The 17,969-nt window shown below is 41.6% G+C and overlaps 1 protein-coding gene across 1 annotated transcript in view; it reads left to right on the top strand.

The window, feature by feature from the left end:
• Nucleotides 1-365: 365 nt before the first annotated feature.
• The window catches only part of PRKG2 (protein kinase cGMP-dependent 2), a 108,046-nt gene continuing 90,442 nt past the window's right edge, over nt 366-17,969 (top strand). The window contains exons 1-2 of the mRNA XM_027598907.2: nt 366-496; nt 10,239-10,712. Of these exons, the coding sequence (XP_027454708.1) occupies nt 10,252-10,712 (461 nt within the window). The 5' untranslated portion in view covers nt 366-496; nt 10,239-10,251. The remainder of the gene's footprint in view (nt 497-10,238; nt 10,713-17,969) is intronic.

Raw genomic sequence — 17,969 nt, 5'->3', positions numbered from 1 at the left:
TGGGGTATAAAGTGCAGCCTGCGGCTATCTCCGGAGAGCTTGTCTCCGGAGCAAAGGTTCAGGCCAGTGTGGGCGCGCGAGCGGGTGACCCCACCTTTTGGGAAGCCGGCTCCCTGCTCTTCCACGCAGTAGCCCCGCTGACCCTCCCCCACCTCCTTCTCCTCCTCTCCTCCCTCTTTCCCTCCCTCCCTCCTTGCGTGTCTGCTCTGCACCGGCCCCCACCGAGGAGCCAGGCGGCAGCACCCAAGCCGCCGCAGCTCCTGCCCGCAGCGCGCTCGCCCGCGCCCCCGGAGCCCACGTAGCCCGAACAGCGGCGGCGGCAGCCCCGGGCCTGCGCTGCGCGCCCTGCGCACGGCCCGGGCTCGCAGAGCTGCCCTGCGCTCGGCTGGGGCTCCGCAGGCGGCTGGGGAGGGCGACGCGGGAGAGGACGCGGAGACCCAGGGGCTGCGGCGCCAAGGTGACAAGCTGCGCACCTGGGAAGTTACCCGGCTGTCTGGTGAGGTTCGAGGGAGGGAGGCTTGGGCGCCGGGGGAGCGCAGGGAGGGACGGGGTCGGGGTGCGCGCGTGTGCATGCTGTGCGTGCACTGCGCGCTGTGCGCCTCCGTTCCACACCCCGCCGGTCTCGTGCGTGTGCTGTGTGTGGACGTGTGCTCGCTTTGCGTTCGCTTGGTGTGGCAGCCCTTTGTGAGCTCCTGGAGGCGAGGGAAGGCTACTCGATTTTAAGAAGCTTGGCTAGGGGCGGGAGGGGAGAGCTCGGCCCCAGTGGGGATTCCTCGGGGCTGTCACTCCTTGAGCCCCGAGCAGAGCAGCCTTGAAGACTGTCGCTCCGGGCTGGGGGCTTGGCGGTGCTGTCAGGGCTTGCGCTCCTGGCTTCGGCCAGCCCTGGGTAGCTGCTAGGAGCCGAGTACTCGCGCGAGGACTTCATGAGTCCTTGTAAACTTGTGTGGGTGTTCTGTAGCACTCCCAGCACCGTGAGGCGCTTTGACGTTGCTTGCTCTGTATTTCCTAGTGATGAAGAAACAAGAGCAAGCAAACAAAAACAATAAATCATCTACTTAAGGGATGAGAGAGAACGCAATGGGTTCAAGTTTGGGAAGAACTAGGTTGCAAATAGATGGCAGTTGAGGCCAGAGATGAGAATAGAAAGAAACAACTCAGGCAGAATTAACAGGTAGAAAGGTCTGATAGTAGCTTTGGTGCCCTGATCTTCACCTTGTTCTGGAAGTTCCTAGGGGCTTTTTTCATAAAGGAAGGGAGCAACATAAGCTTCTGGCCCCCTCCCCTCCCCAGTTCTTTAGAAATTATAGTCTCTTTTCTTTGCAAGTTTCTATTTTACTCCCGGACAAGGTGAGCATCCCACATAGCATACAGTATCTGTTGCCAGCACTCCTGTTTAGTTCACAGGAGAGTATGAGCTAATATGGTGGAGAATTCTCTTTGGAGAATTAGAGGCCGTTCTGTCTGCACTGAGACACTGTGTAACTGAGAATAAACGACGGTGCACAGAGATCTCTCTGTTCCATGTGAAATACTTAACTATAGTCCTCTGGAATCCATACAAGTGAGGCTAATTCACCACACAGTGAAGGCATATGTTGCTTGGATATTGCCCAGGTCTTTTGATCCCATATTGTCTTGCTTCCTCCAGGCCATTTTCCTATCAATTATTCCCTCTTCTCCTATGTTTTCATTTTCTTTATCTTCGCTGGTTCAGTATTCTGGGCTTACAAATACTCTCAAGCTTCCACTGTTCTAAAAATCCATTTCATGAACCAAGATACCATCTTGAAGGCTCTACTCTCAACATCAGCTCTTCCCACAGTCCTTTGTAATCAGATTTCTATCCCAACTCTTGTGTGAAAGGCTAAATTCCACACTCTTCCCTCTGATTTAATTTGCTTTGGTCTATCTGTGGGATGTGAATAGCAGCCTGCTCACTTCTTGAAAATCTTATCTTCCTGGTCTCTATGATACTCTTCCTAGATCTCTTATTTGTACAACTATTTCTTCCCCATCTTTATCTGCTTCTCCTCCTCCTCTTCTATGAATAAGATCCATAGGTATTATCTAGATGTACATATATAATGATGGAGGCATTCCTTTCTTTTCTTCCAGTGATCTCATCTGCAATGGGACTTCAAATTCTTACCTCTGTAAAGCAGTCTCTTGCCTTGACCTTTCTTTTTTGCTACTGTCTTCTAGACATTTCTACCTTGATGACATGTAGGCACCTCATACTCAACTTAGATAAATTCAGCTTCATTACTGTCTCCATGAAGCCCACTCATTCCCCTGACTTTAGTCAGTGTCACAGTACCCAGACCATAGACGGTGCTCTCTTCATTTTTGAATGAATGAATGAATGAGTTAATAGTACTACCTTCTTCCAAGCCTTCTAAAATCAAAATATTGGAATCATTCTTTTTTTTTATTTCCCTCTATGTACACCCATTTATTCACCACATTGAGGGATTTAGCCCCTGAGGGATTCCTCCCACCATTCTCATTTTTTACTCTGAATCCATTCATACCTCCTCTCACTTTTACCAAAGCAATAGCTTCTTCTTACCATATCTCTAGTTTTTCTTTCACATGTCATATAGGCCTAGACACTTTTCCTCTCCTCATTGCCAGTCTCCTGAGCGCTCTCGTCTACTACTTCAGCTTCAGCCTCTACTTAGGCTATCAAAGACATATTTTCAGCACCCTGCTCCTGATTTTCTAGTCCCTCATGTCTTACTGCCTACTGAGCTCCTCCATATTAATTTCCACAGGTCCTTCAAACTGAGCATCTCCAAAATTAAACTCATTATCTCATCCCTCCAATCTGCTCCTCCTTTTGGTTAATCCCATCACTTCTTACCCAGTTGCCACAATGGAAATTTCCAAATCTTTGTTCTCTTTCTTCTTATCACCACTCAAATTCCATCAGCTATAATCTACTGACCTACACTTATAAAATTACATTTCTCTCTCTTGGCCTGTCTCTCTGATACTCTAGCACCCAAAAATAGCTGAATGGAATGCCACCACATTTGACAGTGAAAATATAGGATATGTGTCATTTGTAAAATTCACCATGAACATTCTCTTGGGTGGAGAGGCACTTCAAAGGGATAGTCAACCTCTGGAGTAGCTGAAACTGAAGCTCATATGACTGCCTGACAAAGAAGATTACTCTCCAAACTAATATGCTATGGATAGAGAAAACAAGCAGTAGATTAAAAACTGAGCCCCAGGTCATCAGTCACAAGATGGGCAGATGCTTTTAATTGTGGCTTCGACAGGGAATTGAATTGTTCTCACAATGGCAGCTCCGTGTGCTTTGCTTCAGGGAGAAGAAGCAGGGATTTATATATTTAGTGATGGTTAATTATTTTATAAAAGAACTTTGGTGAAACAAATTAAGGATAGCACCAAATGCATCAGTTTCATATAGACTTAGAAGACGATAAAAATCTGTGTAATTCACTCCTCTGATTTCATGGTAAACTACCCATATCATAAAAAAAGAATCGATTATACTTTTCATGATTTATTGAAGGGAAGGAAATTGCACAGTTACCTATAGCCATAGCTTTTACCAAATCCCTGATGATCATGGTTTTCTCTTCTGGCTACCATGGAGTTGGTCCATGTAAACAGATTTATCTTGAGTTCAAGAAGCTCAAGACGCGAGAATGAGCTTGGGACTTTGGCCTTATCCTATCCTCATCACCTTTTACTTGGATTGGTGCAATAACCTCTTACTTTGTTTCTCTCCCTCTAAGCTCTTTTCACTCCATTCCATATTTATGGCCAAGGAAATTATTTTTCTCAGGGACAAATCTGACCATATAACTTGAAAAAAACTTGACCTACACTAAAATGCAGATACCATAACATGGCATATGATGTTCTTCAGCATCTTATTCCTGCACTACACTTTTCTATGCTCATCACTTTCTCCCATCATGCATTTCAGCCTGTTTCCTGGATATGCTGTCAGCTTTTTTGCATACACTCCTTAATACACGTTCTTTTTTTTTTTTAACTAATAGACTTTAGTTTTTAGGAGAATTTTAGGTTTATAGAAAAATTAGGTGAAAATTACAGAGAGTTTCCATATGCTCACCTGCCCCCTCCTCCTGTCCCCTATTCTTAACATCTTGCAACAGTGCGGCACATTTGTTATGATGAATACACATTTGTTGATGAATACATGATTATTAACTAAAGTACCTAGTTTACAATAGGGTTCATTCTTTGTATTGTACATTCTGTGGGTTTGTACAAATATATAAGATGTGTATCCACCATTACAGCATCACACAAGAGGTACACTGCCTTAAAATTCCCCTGTGCTCCTCCTATTCATTCCTCTCTTCCTCTCCCCAGGTCCCTGCAACCACTGATCTTTTTAGTGTTTCTAAGGTTTGTCTTTTCCAGCACAACATATAGTTGGGATCATGCAGTATGTAGATTTTCCAGATTGACTTATTTCACTTAGCAATATGTATTTAAAATTCCTCCATGTCTTTCCATGGCTCGATCGTTATTACTTTTCAACCCTGAATAATATTTCATTGTCTAGGTTTACAACAGTTTGTTTATCTGTCTTTCCACTGAAGGACATCCTGATTGCTTCCAGGTTGTGGCAGTTATGAATAAAGCTACTGCAAATATCCATATGCAGGTTTTGGTGTGGACATACATATTCATATCAGTTGAATTTTGTAGCTTTATAAGCAACTCCCAAACCATCTTCCAAAGTGGCTGGATCATTTCACACTCCCATCAGTAATGAATGAGAATTCTTGCTGCTCCACATCCTTTCCAGCATTTGGTGTTGTCAGTGTTTGGCTTTTGGTCATTCTGATAGGTATATGGTGATATCTCACTATTGATTTAATTTGAGATTCTCAAATGACATATAATGTTGAGCATCTTTTCATATCCTTATTTTCCACATGTGTATCTTCTGTGGTGAGATATCTGTTTATATTTTTGCCCTTTTTAAAAAGATTTTATTAATTTATTTGGCACAGGAGAGAGTGAGAGAGCACAGCAGGCATGGTGGCAGGCAGGGGGAGAGGAAGAGGGAGAGGGAGAGGGAGAGGGAGAAGCGGACTCTCGGCTGAGCGGGGAGCCTGACATGGGGCTCGATCCCAGGACCCTGGGATCATGACCTGAGCCGAAGGCAACCGCTTAACTGACTGAACCACCCAGGCACCCCCTATTTTTGCCCACTTTTCAACTGGGCTGTTTGTTTTCCTACTGTTGAGCGTTAAGAGTTCTTTGTATATTTTGGATACTAGTCCTTTATTAGATATGTGTTTTGCAGATGCTTTCTCCCAGTCTGTGGCTTGTTGTTGCATTCTCTCAATGGTGTCTTTGCAGAGCAGATGTTCTAAATGTTAATGAAGTCCACCTTATCAATTTTTTTCCTTTCATGGATTGTGCTTTTGGTGTTTTATCTAAAAAGTCATCACCAAACCCAAGATCACTTAGCATTTTGCCTCTATTGTCTACTAGCAATTTTATAGTTTTGTGTTTTATATTTAGGTTTTTGATACATTTGAGGATAATTTCTGTGAAAGATATAAGATCTGTGTCTAGATTGTGTGTGTGTCCAGTTTGTTAAAAAACTATCCTTTCCCCATTGAACTGCTTTTGTTCCTTTGTCAAAAGTCAGTTAACTGTATTTGTGTGAGTCTATTTCTGAGCTCTATTATGTACCATTGATCTATTTGTCTATTCTTTCACTAATACCACTGTCTTGTTTACTGCAGCTTTATAGTACGTCTTTTATTTTATAGTAAGTCTTGAAGTCTGGTTGTATCACCACTGACTGTTCTCTTATAATATTGTGTTCATTTAGTACATGTTTTTTGATCAGTAAGTTTTTCTACTAAGATGAGTTATTTTGTTGGGTAAATAATGGTAACAGTAATAATAATAATAATGTTTAATACAGCTTATCTCACTTGACCCTATGCATACATGATATGCATAGTGATTTTATCTGCCCATGGCTCTATCTATGGGTCTGTCCATCTATTCTATTATTGACATTCAAGCCCAAAATCATACCCAAGGGCAGATATATACTAAGTGAAGTGCTCGGATTGAGACTCTGGCTTTGTCACCTTAGCCAGCACCATACCATCTCCCATATTTACAGATAAATGTATTTATATAAGACTCCAGATGGGGAGAGAGAGAAATAGATATTATCTAGATCAGAGCCAAGATTTTGGATTCAAACTACTTTAGGCCTGGAGGAAAAACAAACAAGGCCTAATTCCTCCCATGTTGTCTACCAGGTGTTCATCCACCTGCAAGATCCTTCACAGGCAGTTCTGCTTCTCCTGTGTCTTTTCTAGTTACTTCTTGTATATGATGTTTCCGAAGTGGTGATCAAATTAATGTAATAATAATTCCAAATGGTGTGTAGTTTTCTTCTCTTCTTGCTCAATGCCACAACTCATTCTATTCCTCTTGCCTGTTTCTGGAGACAGAAGAATACTGCCTTCACAGTGAGCCATGTTTTTTGTTTGTTTGTTTGTTTGTTTGTTTTTTTATTGTCTTCCAAGATACTTAGGTGGGCCCTTTTGGTTGAAGGCTTACACTGCAATATGTGAAAATGGGTAGAGGCAGCATGAGGGAATTACAAAGCTTGCAGGGTCCTTCAGTCCTGGAACCTGGGCTGGGTCATTTATGAAGTTTTCTGGTCTCCATTTTTAGGTGGAGCTTCCCTTATCAGGGAAGGTTGCCCAGGCTGTTCCAGGATCATTTCTTTTCTTTTTTTCTTTTTTTAAAGATTTTATTTATTTATTTGACAGAGAGACAGAGAGAGAACACAAGTAGGCAGAGCGGCAGGCAGAGGGAGAGGGAGAGGCAGGCTCTCGCTGAGCAGGGAACCTGACGCGGGGCTCAATCCCAGGACCCTGGGATCATGACCTGAGCCACAGTCAGATGCTTAACCGACTGAGCCACCCAGGCGCCCCTGAATCATTTCTTTTCTTAATGGAAGAGATAAGCCAGGCAGAGTAAGGTTCTCCTCACCCCAGGGAATAATTGGCATCTTTAGAGACCTCTTGTCTGGAAGGCATCCAACATGTTAGACTCTGTCCAACCCAGCAGTGATCTCTTCTGGGAGTTTCCTCCCACCAAGGTACTCACTGCCTGTCTCCAGCCACACATTGTAAGGGCTACTTGGTGCCTGCTGTGTGTCAAACATTGTACAGGATACCTTATAAACATAATCTTCATAATAACCCTATGAGCTGGATATAATTATACCTGTTTGCTAGATTGGAAAACAGGATTCTAAGTTATTTGTAAAAGGTCACACAGCCAGGAAAGGGCAGGTTGTCTTCCTACCCTGGCTGGCCTGACTCCTTTGCTCACATTAAATTCTGATCTTCGTCTCCAAGCTCATTTCTTATTACATCATGTCTTGCCCTCTGATTCTAAGAAAGACTCTAATAACCTATAGTTGCTAGATCGATGGAGCAACATCCTATGTTTCTAACAATATATTCTCCTTGTGGCTAGTGATACATTTTTGAGAAATAGCTTATCTATCTTAGTGACTAATATAGGAAACAGAGTGAATCTAATTAGGTTTGGGGAAGCCAGGCACTTGAAGCCTTGGCTTGAGGGACAACAAAATTTAAATGAGTGAAATAAGAAATCAGACTTAGTATTGAGCCATTCAGTAACTTACTTACATATCTTAAATTAGTTACTTGAAAGATGAGTTCATTTCACCCCTCTTTAGAATTCTAAATAGCTTGAAAGATTTACACAGCATCTAAGCCATATTCATTAAAACCAGAGAAGAGTTGGTGTTTTGGGAGAATTTAACACCTGCCTAATTGTGTTTCAAGTTTGTAAAATTATTGGATTGAAACAGGATATTTTGAATACCATACATAGAGCAAAAATGATTCTAAGCCTTTTCATATTTAGAATGCTGGAACTGTTTTCTCTGTCCAATTTGATTGCAAATTCATGGAGTTATGCCCCTGATATAGTACACGACACTGAGTTAGGTCTTAGCAAACAGTCGTTCTTTGAATAAAGAACAAATTAATGTTATATTTTAAGTTTTTATGTTCACTTTTCTTTATAAGGCAATCCCTTTTCCTCTGATCATGCCCCTCCCTCCATCCTGCCTTGGTTGGGAATGCTTGTCCATGGACCTAAAAAACATGTCTAGGAGATGAGAGATCTCACTGCTGGATGTTAAAAACTTGTGCACACATTAATTTAAGATACCTCTGGGAGCCCCCATCTCATGCCTACCATGCAGAATTGCATTCAAGTTTATTCCTAGGTCCCAGTCTAACATCTTCTGAATTGCTTATTTGGATACAATGGTGTCCAGGGCCACCTCTTTGAATTCTAGTCTCCTCAACCTTTTTATATATTCTTAATATATAAGAATAGTAAATGCTGCCAAGTCAAGAGAAACTTAAAGGTTAAACCTGCCACATCTCTGCAACAGAGCAAGGCAGTTCTCTGGAGGCTAATGTTTATTAATGACTACTTTGAACCTGAATTCTACCAGGAATATCTAGGTATTGCAAGATTTCTTCTATAAGTACGTTTATTTTCTGTTTGCGCCATCCATCTTAGGCGATGTGCCTTGGCTATTTGGTTGCATCTGCTTGAGACTTAGAGGCTGTTTTACATCTTTCCATCTATGCCTTTATTGCTGTAGAGGTCACGATTATTCTGGGGGAGCTAGTGAAATCAGTCTGAGCATTTCATTTCTCCTTGAGTTTGAAATTTGGAGGGAGAGGGGGCAAGAATGTGTGGTTTATGTAACTACAAAATGTCATCTAGCTCTTTGGGTATTACATAACAAGAGATAATTTAAACTTAGTTTACAGGTATTGTTAATGCTTCTTGAGTTATGGCTGTTAAGAAGTATACACACGGAAGTACGAAGGTTAAATAGGTAGCCTGAAAAGACTTAAACCTTACGGGAATTAATCAAAGCAGTATTTTCCAAACTCACCCTTTCAAGTTCTCTTTTTTGGTTTTGCTCATGTGCACTTACTGTCTGCAGGTGATTTTTAAAAATTTTTCATTGAATTGATTCAGTAAACCTGATACCTAATTTATCTTCCACTTAAGCAATAATATCAACAAAATCACAATTTGTGGGGCCAATTATTTGTATTTATAAGGAATGTTAAAATAGCACATAACTTTGAACAACAACAACAAAAAATTTCTGAATCAACTAAAACCACTTTGATAATCCTGATTTATGTATCACAGCCTGAGATCTGCTCTGCTGGATTAGGGACTCACTTTGGGGCCTACATTGAGCATATTCTTTTTTTTTTTTTTTTGGTTTTGTTTATTTATTTGTCAGAGAGAGCACAAGCAGGGGGAACGGCAGGCAGAGAGAAGCTGGCTCCCCACGGAGCAGGGAGCCCAATGTGGGACACGATCCCAGCACCCTGGGATCGCGGCCCAAGCTGAAGGCAGATGGTTAACGAACTGGGCCACCCAGTCGTCCCTACATTGAGCATATTCTTAATAGGAAAAGAATGGAGCCTTGTACCATACATCATCATTTTCGTACAACCTTGGCTTTAGGAAGTAAAGTAAAGGATGTCAAAGAATCCCCATACCTCTGTTTTACTTTCTAGGAACTGCCACCCAGAACTTTTTAACAGTGAGCACTATCAGAAATACAAAACATAGTAGGTACACAGAGCAGGAGGAAAGAGTTAAATAGCAAGGCTCAGTCTCGTCAGGCGGAGGAATGCAGACGGGCTGTTTTCTAAATCAGGGAATGGTTTCTTGCTGTAGCTGCACGGGGAGCTGGGAGAGTGGTGACATGTCCGAGCCTCTGCCTCTGTAGCTGCTCCTTTGTGTGGCATCTTGGTCCTGCTGACATCCAGATCGCAGTTTTGTTGTGAGGCTTTTGACAGCTGTCCAGGGAGAATGACCAGAGAGAAGAGCAGGTAACTCGGGCCACTTGTGCGAAATGCTTAGGTGTGACACCTGTGCCATCAAAGAGACAGGGAACAATGAAACCAAGTGCCAACTCATGGAGAGATAAAGGAAATCAGTCGATAGCTTTCCTTCTGCAAGCAGGGGAATGTATTGCTTATCAAATAGTGACGACCTGCTGTGTTTCTATTTATGAAACAGATCGGAATGAGGAGTGGTGGGGGCTGTGAGGTGGTGAAGCTCCACCAGGTAACTCCCGATTCTCTGCTTTCTCTCAGGTCCTCGAGCAAAATGGGAAATGGTTCGGTGAAACCCAAGCATTCCAAGCACCCGGATGGCCACTCCGGCAACCTCAGTACGCATGCGCTGCGGAGCAAGGTGACAGAGCTGGAGCGAGAGCTGAGGCGGAAGGAGGCCGAGATCCAGGAGCGGGAATACCATCTGAAGGAGCTGCGGGAACAGCTGTCCAAGCAGACCGTGGCCATTGCTGAGCTCACGGAGGAGCTCCAGAACAAGTGCATCCAGCTGAACAAGCTCCAGGATGTGGTGCACATGCAGGGAGGAAGCCCGCTGCTGGCCTCTCCAGAAAAAGTGCCTCTTGAGGTCCACCGCAAGGCCTCAGGATTGGTCTCCCTCCACAGCAGGAGGGGAGCGAAAGCTGGGGTGTCTGCGGAGCCAACGACCCGAACCTATGACCTCAATAAACCCCCGGAGTTTTCGTTCGAGAAAGCACGAGTCAGAAAAGACTCCAGGTAAGACGTTCCCACACTCTCTGACTCCAAGAGCTTTAATATTGTGCCAGACTAGGGTGATCTAGGGTGATATTTTTTTAGGCCGCTCCCTTTCAGATCTGGAGACACAGGGACTTCTAAAATGGGTTTGGTTCGGAAAAGGGGCTCCCTCGAAGCGGAACTTTTCTTTAGATTCGGAATTGCGCTCTACCCGGACTTTGGTGTGTGAATCGTATAACGGAGGAGCTGAGTTAATGAAAGTCATTGTCCGTTATCTTGAAAACCCTAGGGGAGTGCAGAGGGTGTCTTAGGAAGTCTGCCCTTCTCTCCGTCTATAGGAGTGGATTTAAATGTGTACACAAAGCACAGTGAATGATGAATATGTGTAGCAAAAACTGCTTGCTAGCATTCAGAAAGGAAGAAGTTGGATCCTCAAAGGGGGACGAATTCATTCATTCATCCCACAGTTTAGGTTGAGCACCACCGCCTACCAGCCACTGTGCTAGGTGCTAAGCGGATAGTAGTGAGTAAATAAGCACAGAGCCTTTCTCGGGGGAAGACAGACAGTCTACACAAAAACAAGTAGACGTTGTGTAATTATTAATTGGGATCAATGATATGATGGAAACCAACGGTACAGTGGTGGTGTCGGCGATTAGGGGGAGAGAGAGGCAGCAGACAACAGAATTGGGATTGTCCTGGAGGCCTGGCTGAGGAGGTGACATTTACCTGAGGCCTGAAGGAAGAAAAAACGCATAGATGAGGTGGAAAGGGCATTTCAGGCAGAGGGAACAATGAAAAGTTAGAATTAATTTTGAAATTTTAATTAATTAAATTTAATTAATTATTCAAAATTAATTTTGATTTTTACAAGAAATTATGTGTTTGTGAGAGCATTCTTGTATGTGCATGCATGTCCACGTGTATGTGTGTGTACATTTCTTTTCTAACTGAAGGTTGAATTTCCTAACCAGGAAAGATTGACTAGAAACATCCCAAGTTAGGGTCTCTTTTCTGCATTATTTTTAAATGAATTATTTAAAAATATTAGTTGAAATTAGATCTTTTGCCTTGATAATGTCTTGGCTGAGCCTGGATCTCTCATGCAAAATGCAAGATTTGTGAATTTAAAACAAATTTTAACTTACTCAAACACAAGTCATATAAATCAACATAAAACATCTGACTTAAACAAATAAATGATTAATTTTGACAACAGACTTACAAAGGGAGGTTTAATTCATCAATTTGTTGACAGTCACATAGTGTATGATCAATAAATATTTGCCAAGGAAACAAGTCATGCTGGGTTATTAATCATAATACTCTGTGGGTGAAAGAAATCTGATTAATATTAGAGTTCAGAAGTTTGTTGTAAAAAAACAAAAAGAAGAGTTTGTTATAAGCTGAGAGTTTTATTATTAGTTGGTTTAGAAAGGTCTTATCTATTCTCTTTGCAAAAGTAATATTTATTTTTAATGGTGTGGATTTGTGCTTGTTTTACAAAAATTGGAAATCATCTAGTCTTCTCTTTTGATATAAGAGATATATGCATATATAGTAATACTACATATTACGTAGCATATTATTTTATGTACGTAAGCACAGTATATTATTTACCCACAAAAAAAATCTTTCAAATAAGAATGTTCTTGTGTATCTGAGAGAAGCATCGGAGAAATAGCAATTCATCTTCTTTGACCCTCCCTACATATTCCACCAGATTTCTCTTGAGCAAAAGTTATGTTCAATGATTTTGTTCCAAAGACTTGCCCATCTTGAGGCAGAACACCATTCTCCTGGTGTTAGGGAACTGAACCATCCAAGATAAACATATTCCTTTGTATAAAAATTGTTTTCTTTGTATTTCTTCACTAGCTGTATTACAATCAGGAAAAGAAAATCAGTAGTTAGGTACAGTCAATTTCTGGGCCAAACCACCTGTCTATAGTGAGTGGGACACAGGAGGGAAGACATTAGAGCTCTTCAATAAGGATTAGCAATGACTCCCCTCATCATAAAGGCAAGTCAGATGGGTACAAGGCTATATTGAGGTCATGATGAAGAAATAGGCTAATGGTTTTTTTTTTTTTTAATGAATAAGTCCTGAAGAGACCAAACTAGATCATTCCTGCCCTAATATTCCCCCATATATTTTCATAAAGCCTTTTGGTTCTAAATTGAAAAAAAATTAATTAGAACTTGGGGACCACTCATTTTTCATTGATTAGTTTGTACCTCAGGTTCCCTTACGGAAGTTTTTGCCTCAACTTTTCTTGCAATCTCCCTTGCAGATGTCTTTCTTCTTAAGTTTGGAATAACTGGCTAAACATAGATAGCTAACATCATCAAGTCAGAGATTTTAAATTTTCCAGTTTTTTTTTTAAAGTAGTCAGCATTACAAATCATTTTCCAGTTTCAAATAGTTCTAGTTTTAGAGAAAAGCCCCAAGTAAACTTTGGATATTATAATATATCTTTTATATAGTCTATAAAAAATTTTGCAAGAAACAATCTTCTAGAAGTTAGAGTGTTAGAAAAGATGGGAGCATCATTAACTGCTGATAAAAAGGATGATGTATAGCACTCATTGGTTTAGCTACTTTTCCAAGCAGTTACTGTTAGATATTAGAGAATTTAAGGTATCCGTCAAAATGGTTCCTTCATTTATTTTTAGGTTCTCATGACTTATTTGTTGAACTTCATTTATAAAGTTTCCTGGCTGAATTTATGACAAAATTTGTTCCTACTGATATGTGGCAACAGCATTTTGGAGTCCCTCCCTCCGCACTGAGTCAGAAGGCCATTGACTGGCTTTTCAGTCTTTTTGTCAAAAAGGATGTCTCAGATGAATACAGAACTTAACAGTGAGCAAGAAAGTGAGGGGAGATTTCCAGCCCTCTTGCAATCAACAACATTAGGGATATATGATGTACTGACAGAAACCATAAAATAACATTGGGGGATTGATAGATTTGGAATTTGAAGATTCAGATTCAGTAATTCATGAGAAACTGTAAAACCCTTCCACAGTACTCTGTGAGCTTGCTGGGGCCCCGTGCTCAAAGGTGTTATAAATGGCAAGTAAACTTCATCAACTGCCAGGCAGCTCACTCGTGCCAACTTTGTTGTCCTGTACCCATCAAGTATTCTCGTAGGGTTTGAAGGGGTAGCTTAAGCTGTATAGATGTACCTCCCTGGTTTATGTGGAAGAACATATATACTCTTAATGGCATTGGGAAACTCCTAATTCTGTGCTGTTCAATAGAACTTTCCACAGTGATGGACATGTTCTATAATCTGTGTTGTTTAGTGTGGTAACCAATAGCAAAATGGGGCTGTGAACACTGGAAATATGGCTATTGCCACTGAGGAATGGAATTTTTATTTTAATTAAGTTTAAAATTAAATAGCCACATGTGTCTCGTGGCCGCTGTATTGGATATTGCAGTTCTAGATTATGTGTTATGCTTTAACTGAAGTAGAGTTGACACACAATGTTACATTAGTTTTAGATGTACAACATAGTAATTTGACAACTCTGTAAGTAATGCCGGGCTCCTCAGAAGTGTCATTTCCGTCTGCCGGCTCTTTAGGATTATTACAATACCATTGACTATATCCCTATGCTGTATCTTTCATCCCTTACTGTTTCCAGAACTGGAGGCCTGTACCTCCCACTCCCCTTCATCCATCCCCCACCCTTCTCCTTTTTGTCAACTACCAGTTTGTTCTTTGTGTTTATGCGTCTGTTTGTTCTGCTTTGTTTTTTAGATTCTACGTATAAGTGAAATTGTGTGGTGTTTGTCTTTCTCCGTTGACTTATTTCACTTAGCACAATACCCTCTAGTTCCATCCATGTTGTTACAAATGACAAAATCGCTTTCTTTTTTATGGTTGAGTAATGTTCCACTGCATTCATATGTACCACATCTTCTTTATGCATTCATCCATTGGTGGATACTTTGGTTGCGTCCATATATTGGCTATTGTAAATAATGCTGCAGTAAACATAGAGGTGTTCATATCTTTTCAAATTAGTGTTTTCATTTTCTTTGGGTAAATACCCAGTAGTGCAATTACTGGATTGTATTTAATGATTTGAGGAACCTCCATACTGTTTTCCATACTGGTTGCACCAGTTTACATTCCCACCAACAGTGTACAGGGTCCCCTTTTCTCCGCATCCTCGCCAACACTTGTCATATCCTGTCTTTTTGATACTAGCCATCTGACAGGTGCAAGGTGATATATCATTGTGGCTTTGATTTGTATTTCCCTAATGACTAGTGATTTTGAACATCTTTTCTTGTGTCTGTTGGCCATTTGCAAGTCTTCTTTGGAAATAGATTGTGTGTTTTTGACTGGAACTTATATTTCCTGAGATGGGAATTATGACCTAGAGATGTTTGGGAAAACTATGCAGACAACATAGGACCTGTGTTTAGTTCTAGGACAAAGCCACAGCAAATGAGAATATACATGAGGTGGGCACAGTGTGGGATCACTCTTAAACGGCACTGAACCTGCAGTATGTCATAGCCTTTTGTAGTGACTTGGCTTTGTATCACTGACCATTTTGGATCTTCAGAGGCATAGAGCTATGTGGGCACATAGCCCGTTTCTATTACAGGTACTTAGCCTTACTGAAATGTCATAAATCATGATGAGTCAGAGCACTACAGTGTATCAAGTGCTCTGATTTCTGATTTAAATTTATTATGGCAAACAGCCGAGGATTTAGAGCTAGAAGAACCTTTACTGGAGAAGGGGGAAAACAGGTGCAGGGGAGTTGCAGAATATGTCATGGTAAGTGGCAGAGCTAAGATTAGGATCCAAGATTCTTGACCTTGAAACCAGTTCTTTTTCTCTACAATCCTAATGTTCTTAGAATTCCCCACAAAAATCAAAGTCCTCAAGTCAGACAGTGTGGGCACCAGTCTGCTTTATTTTGACGTGCCTTATTGATTGGTAGGAAGAACAATGGTGCTTCCTGGCTTCTTACAAGCAGAGTTGAGCAGAGCTTACCCACTGCATCAATGTTCACCAAGTGCTGGATCCTCAGAGCTCAGGTCTGTGTAATACAGGGAATGTGTTGGATCCACCTGATAGCACAGACTGTGATATCTATGGAGAGGCATAAATGGGTTCCCAAATGAGTACAGTGCTTCTCAAGGCTGAGAACTGAATATCAGTGACAAAGGAGAGCGAGGAAGAGTTCAGATAGCATTTCTGACCATGTCTGACCTGCCTTGAGCACTAAGACCATGGATTCAGAGGTCAGAACTTTCAGTGAAATTAAATTTTCTGTTTATGTAGACATTGTTTAGCAAACTTCAGCATTGGCAGAGCAAAATTACAAGCTCATGCTGAATGTCTGGTGGAACACAGGCAAATTAATCAGAGCCATCTGGCAAGTTGCTAGTATGACTGCCTTTCTCTAAGAATGCAAAAACTATCATTTGAAACCATTGTTCTTCCCTGAAAAGGAAGGATAAAACAAAGACTTGCCGTCTGACTTAAGATGTTGACTCTAGTTTTAGGAAGGACAATTAGTTTCATTTGTCACTGCCACCCCAGGAGCAGAATAGGTAAAAGTGGAGAATGCTAGTGAGTCATCCATGTAAATAAGATCTACATCAAGGGGTCGAGAAAGAGTATGGTTGTTATCATTTGTGTTTCCTTTCTAAAGTGGGGCCGAGCATTCGAATGTGCACTACAGAAATGTAGCTCCTTTATTGGGCAGAAGTGTTTGTGTGGAATGACTAGTAGAAGTAAAAGTAAAAATAATAGCATTTATATATCACTAATTATGTGCCGGGCACTGTTCTGAATGCTTCACAAATACTTAATTATTTAATTCTCACAACAAACCTATACACAGATAGTATTATTTTCACCCCCATTCTATAGATGAGGAAACTGAGGCATGCAAAATTAAATAACTTGCCCAAGATTACACAGCTCTTAATATCAGAACCAGGATTCAAAACCAGAAACTCTGCTATCTGAAGTCTGTTCTAACAACTCCTATATCCCACTTTTCCAAGATGAAAATTACATTTTAGCTGGGAAGCCTTTTAAAAAATTAAATACATAATTAGAAATGGACACTTTTCTAATGCTTTGGTTTTATGATTACAAACAGCTCCCAGCTATTATTTCTCCCTGAAAATTATGCTTCCAGAAAGTGCTGCCCTGCTGTCAGTTTGCAGGAGAGGAACATTTGCTGGGGATGGGAGGGAAAGAAACTTTTTTTTTTTTTTTTACCCTTCCATGAAATCATGACTTAGATGTTGCTGTTTGAGAGATTCTATATCTAGATTTCACATAATAGATTATGAAAGATTTGAAGGAGTATATGTACGGACTTTAATAATCAGTTGGATAGTTAAAAAATTTGTATTACAATTGCCTTCACTTGAGTCTTCCAAAAAGCAGGAAATGAAACTCCCTCTATAAGGAAAGAAAGAAGAGAAAGTCCAATTGTGTGGTGATCTGATAGCCAGAAGCTATGGGTGAAGGCAGCTGGATGATGTGTCTGGTGTAAGTGGTCAGAATGTTTAAGAACAGCGGTTATGTTTTACAGCAATGGTGTGCATTGAGACACCCCGATCAGACCCAGCTACATGGGGATGTGTGAGAAAACCGTTACCAGTTAACTGCTGGATGTCTGTTGTTTTCTGAACGTTACCTCATGGAGGCCGGAGACTTGCCTGATGTGGTGGGAGTTGCTTTTCCATGGCACCAGAGAAGGTGAAATGAAAGCTCAATCATTCAACAATTTGCTCAAGGTCGTGGTGTTGGTATTTCCCTAAACCAGGATTCAAATCTCTGCCTGCCTGATGCCAGGTGCGTGTTCTCCACCATGGTGTATGCGGGCAGCTCCTATAGGAAGTACAGTCTGCAGTGTGAATGGCTCACCTTGGAGGTGTGCATGGAGGGGAAGGGTGGGGAGGGTGGTGCTGTTTAAAAAAATGGGGTGTGGAGGTCAGGAGCACAGACAAGTTGAGGAACCTGCCTAAAATGATGTGGCAGCTGCCTGGACATCTTGGTGACGTTAAAGAGGTTTGAGGTTTAGGCAGACTTTCTGATGCCTGGCCCCAGTCCCTCTCTCTTCCGGCCTCTGACTTGTCTTCTTTCTCTTGGGAGACAAAGGCCCTGGGCCCCCCTTCACCGTGCACCCACCCCGGGGTCCTCTCTCAGCTTCTCAGATGGTCTTCTGCTTGGTTCATTGCCTCCCTTGGCTCCTTCTCACTTTATCCTCAAGTCTTCCGGG

This window comes from Zalophus californianus, chromosome 2, assembly GCF_009762305.2.
Source record: "Zalophus californianus isolate mZalCal1 chromosome 2, mZalCal1.pri.v2, whole genome shotgun sequence".
NCBI lineage: Eukaryota > Metazoa > Chordata > Mammalia > Carnivora > Otariidae > Zalophus > Zalophus californianus.
This window is presented reverse-complemented; position numbering and strand designations above follow the sequence as displayed.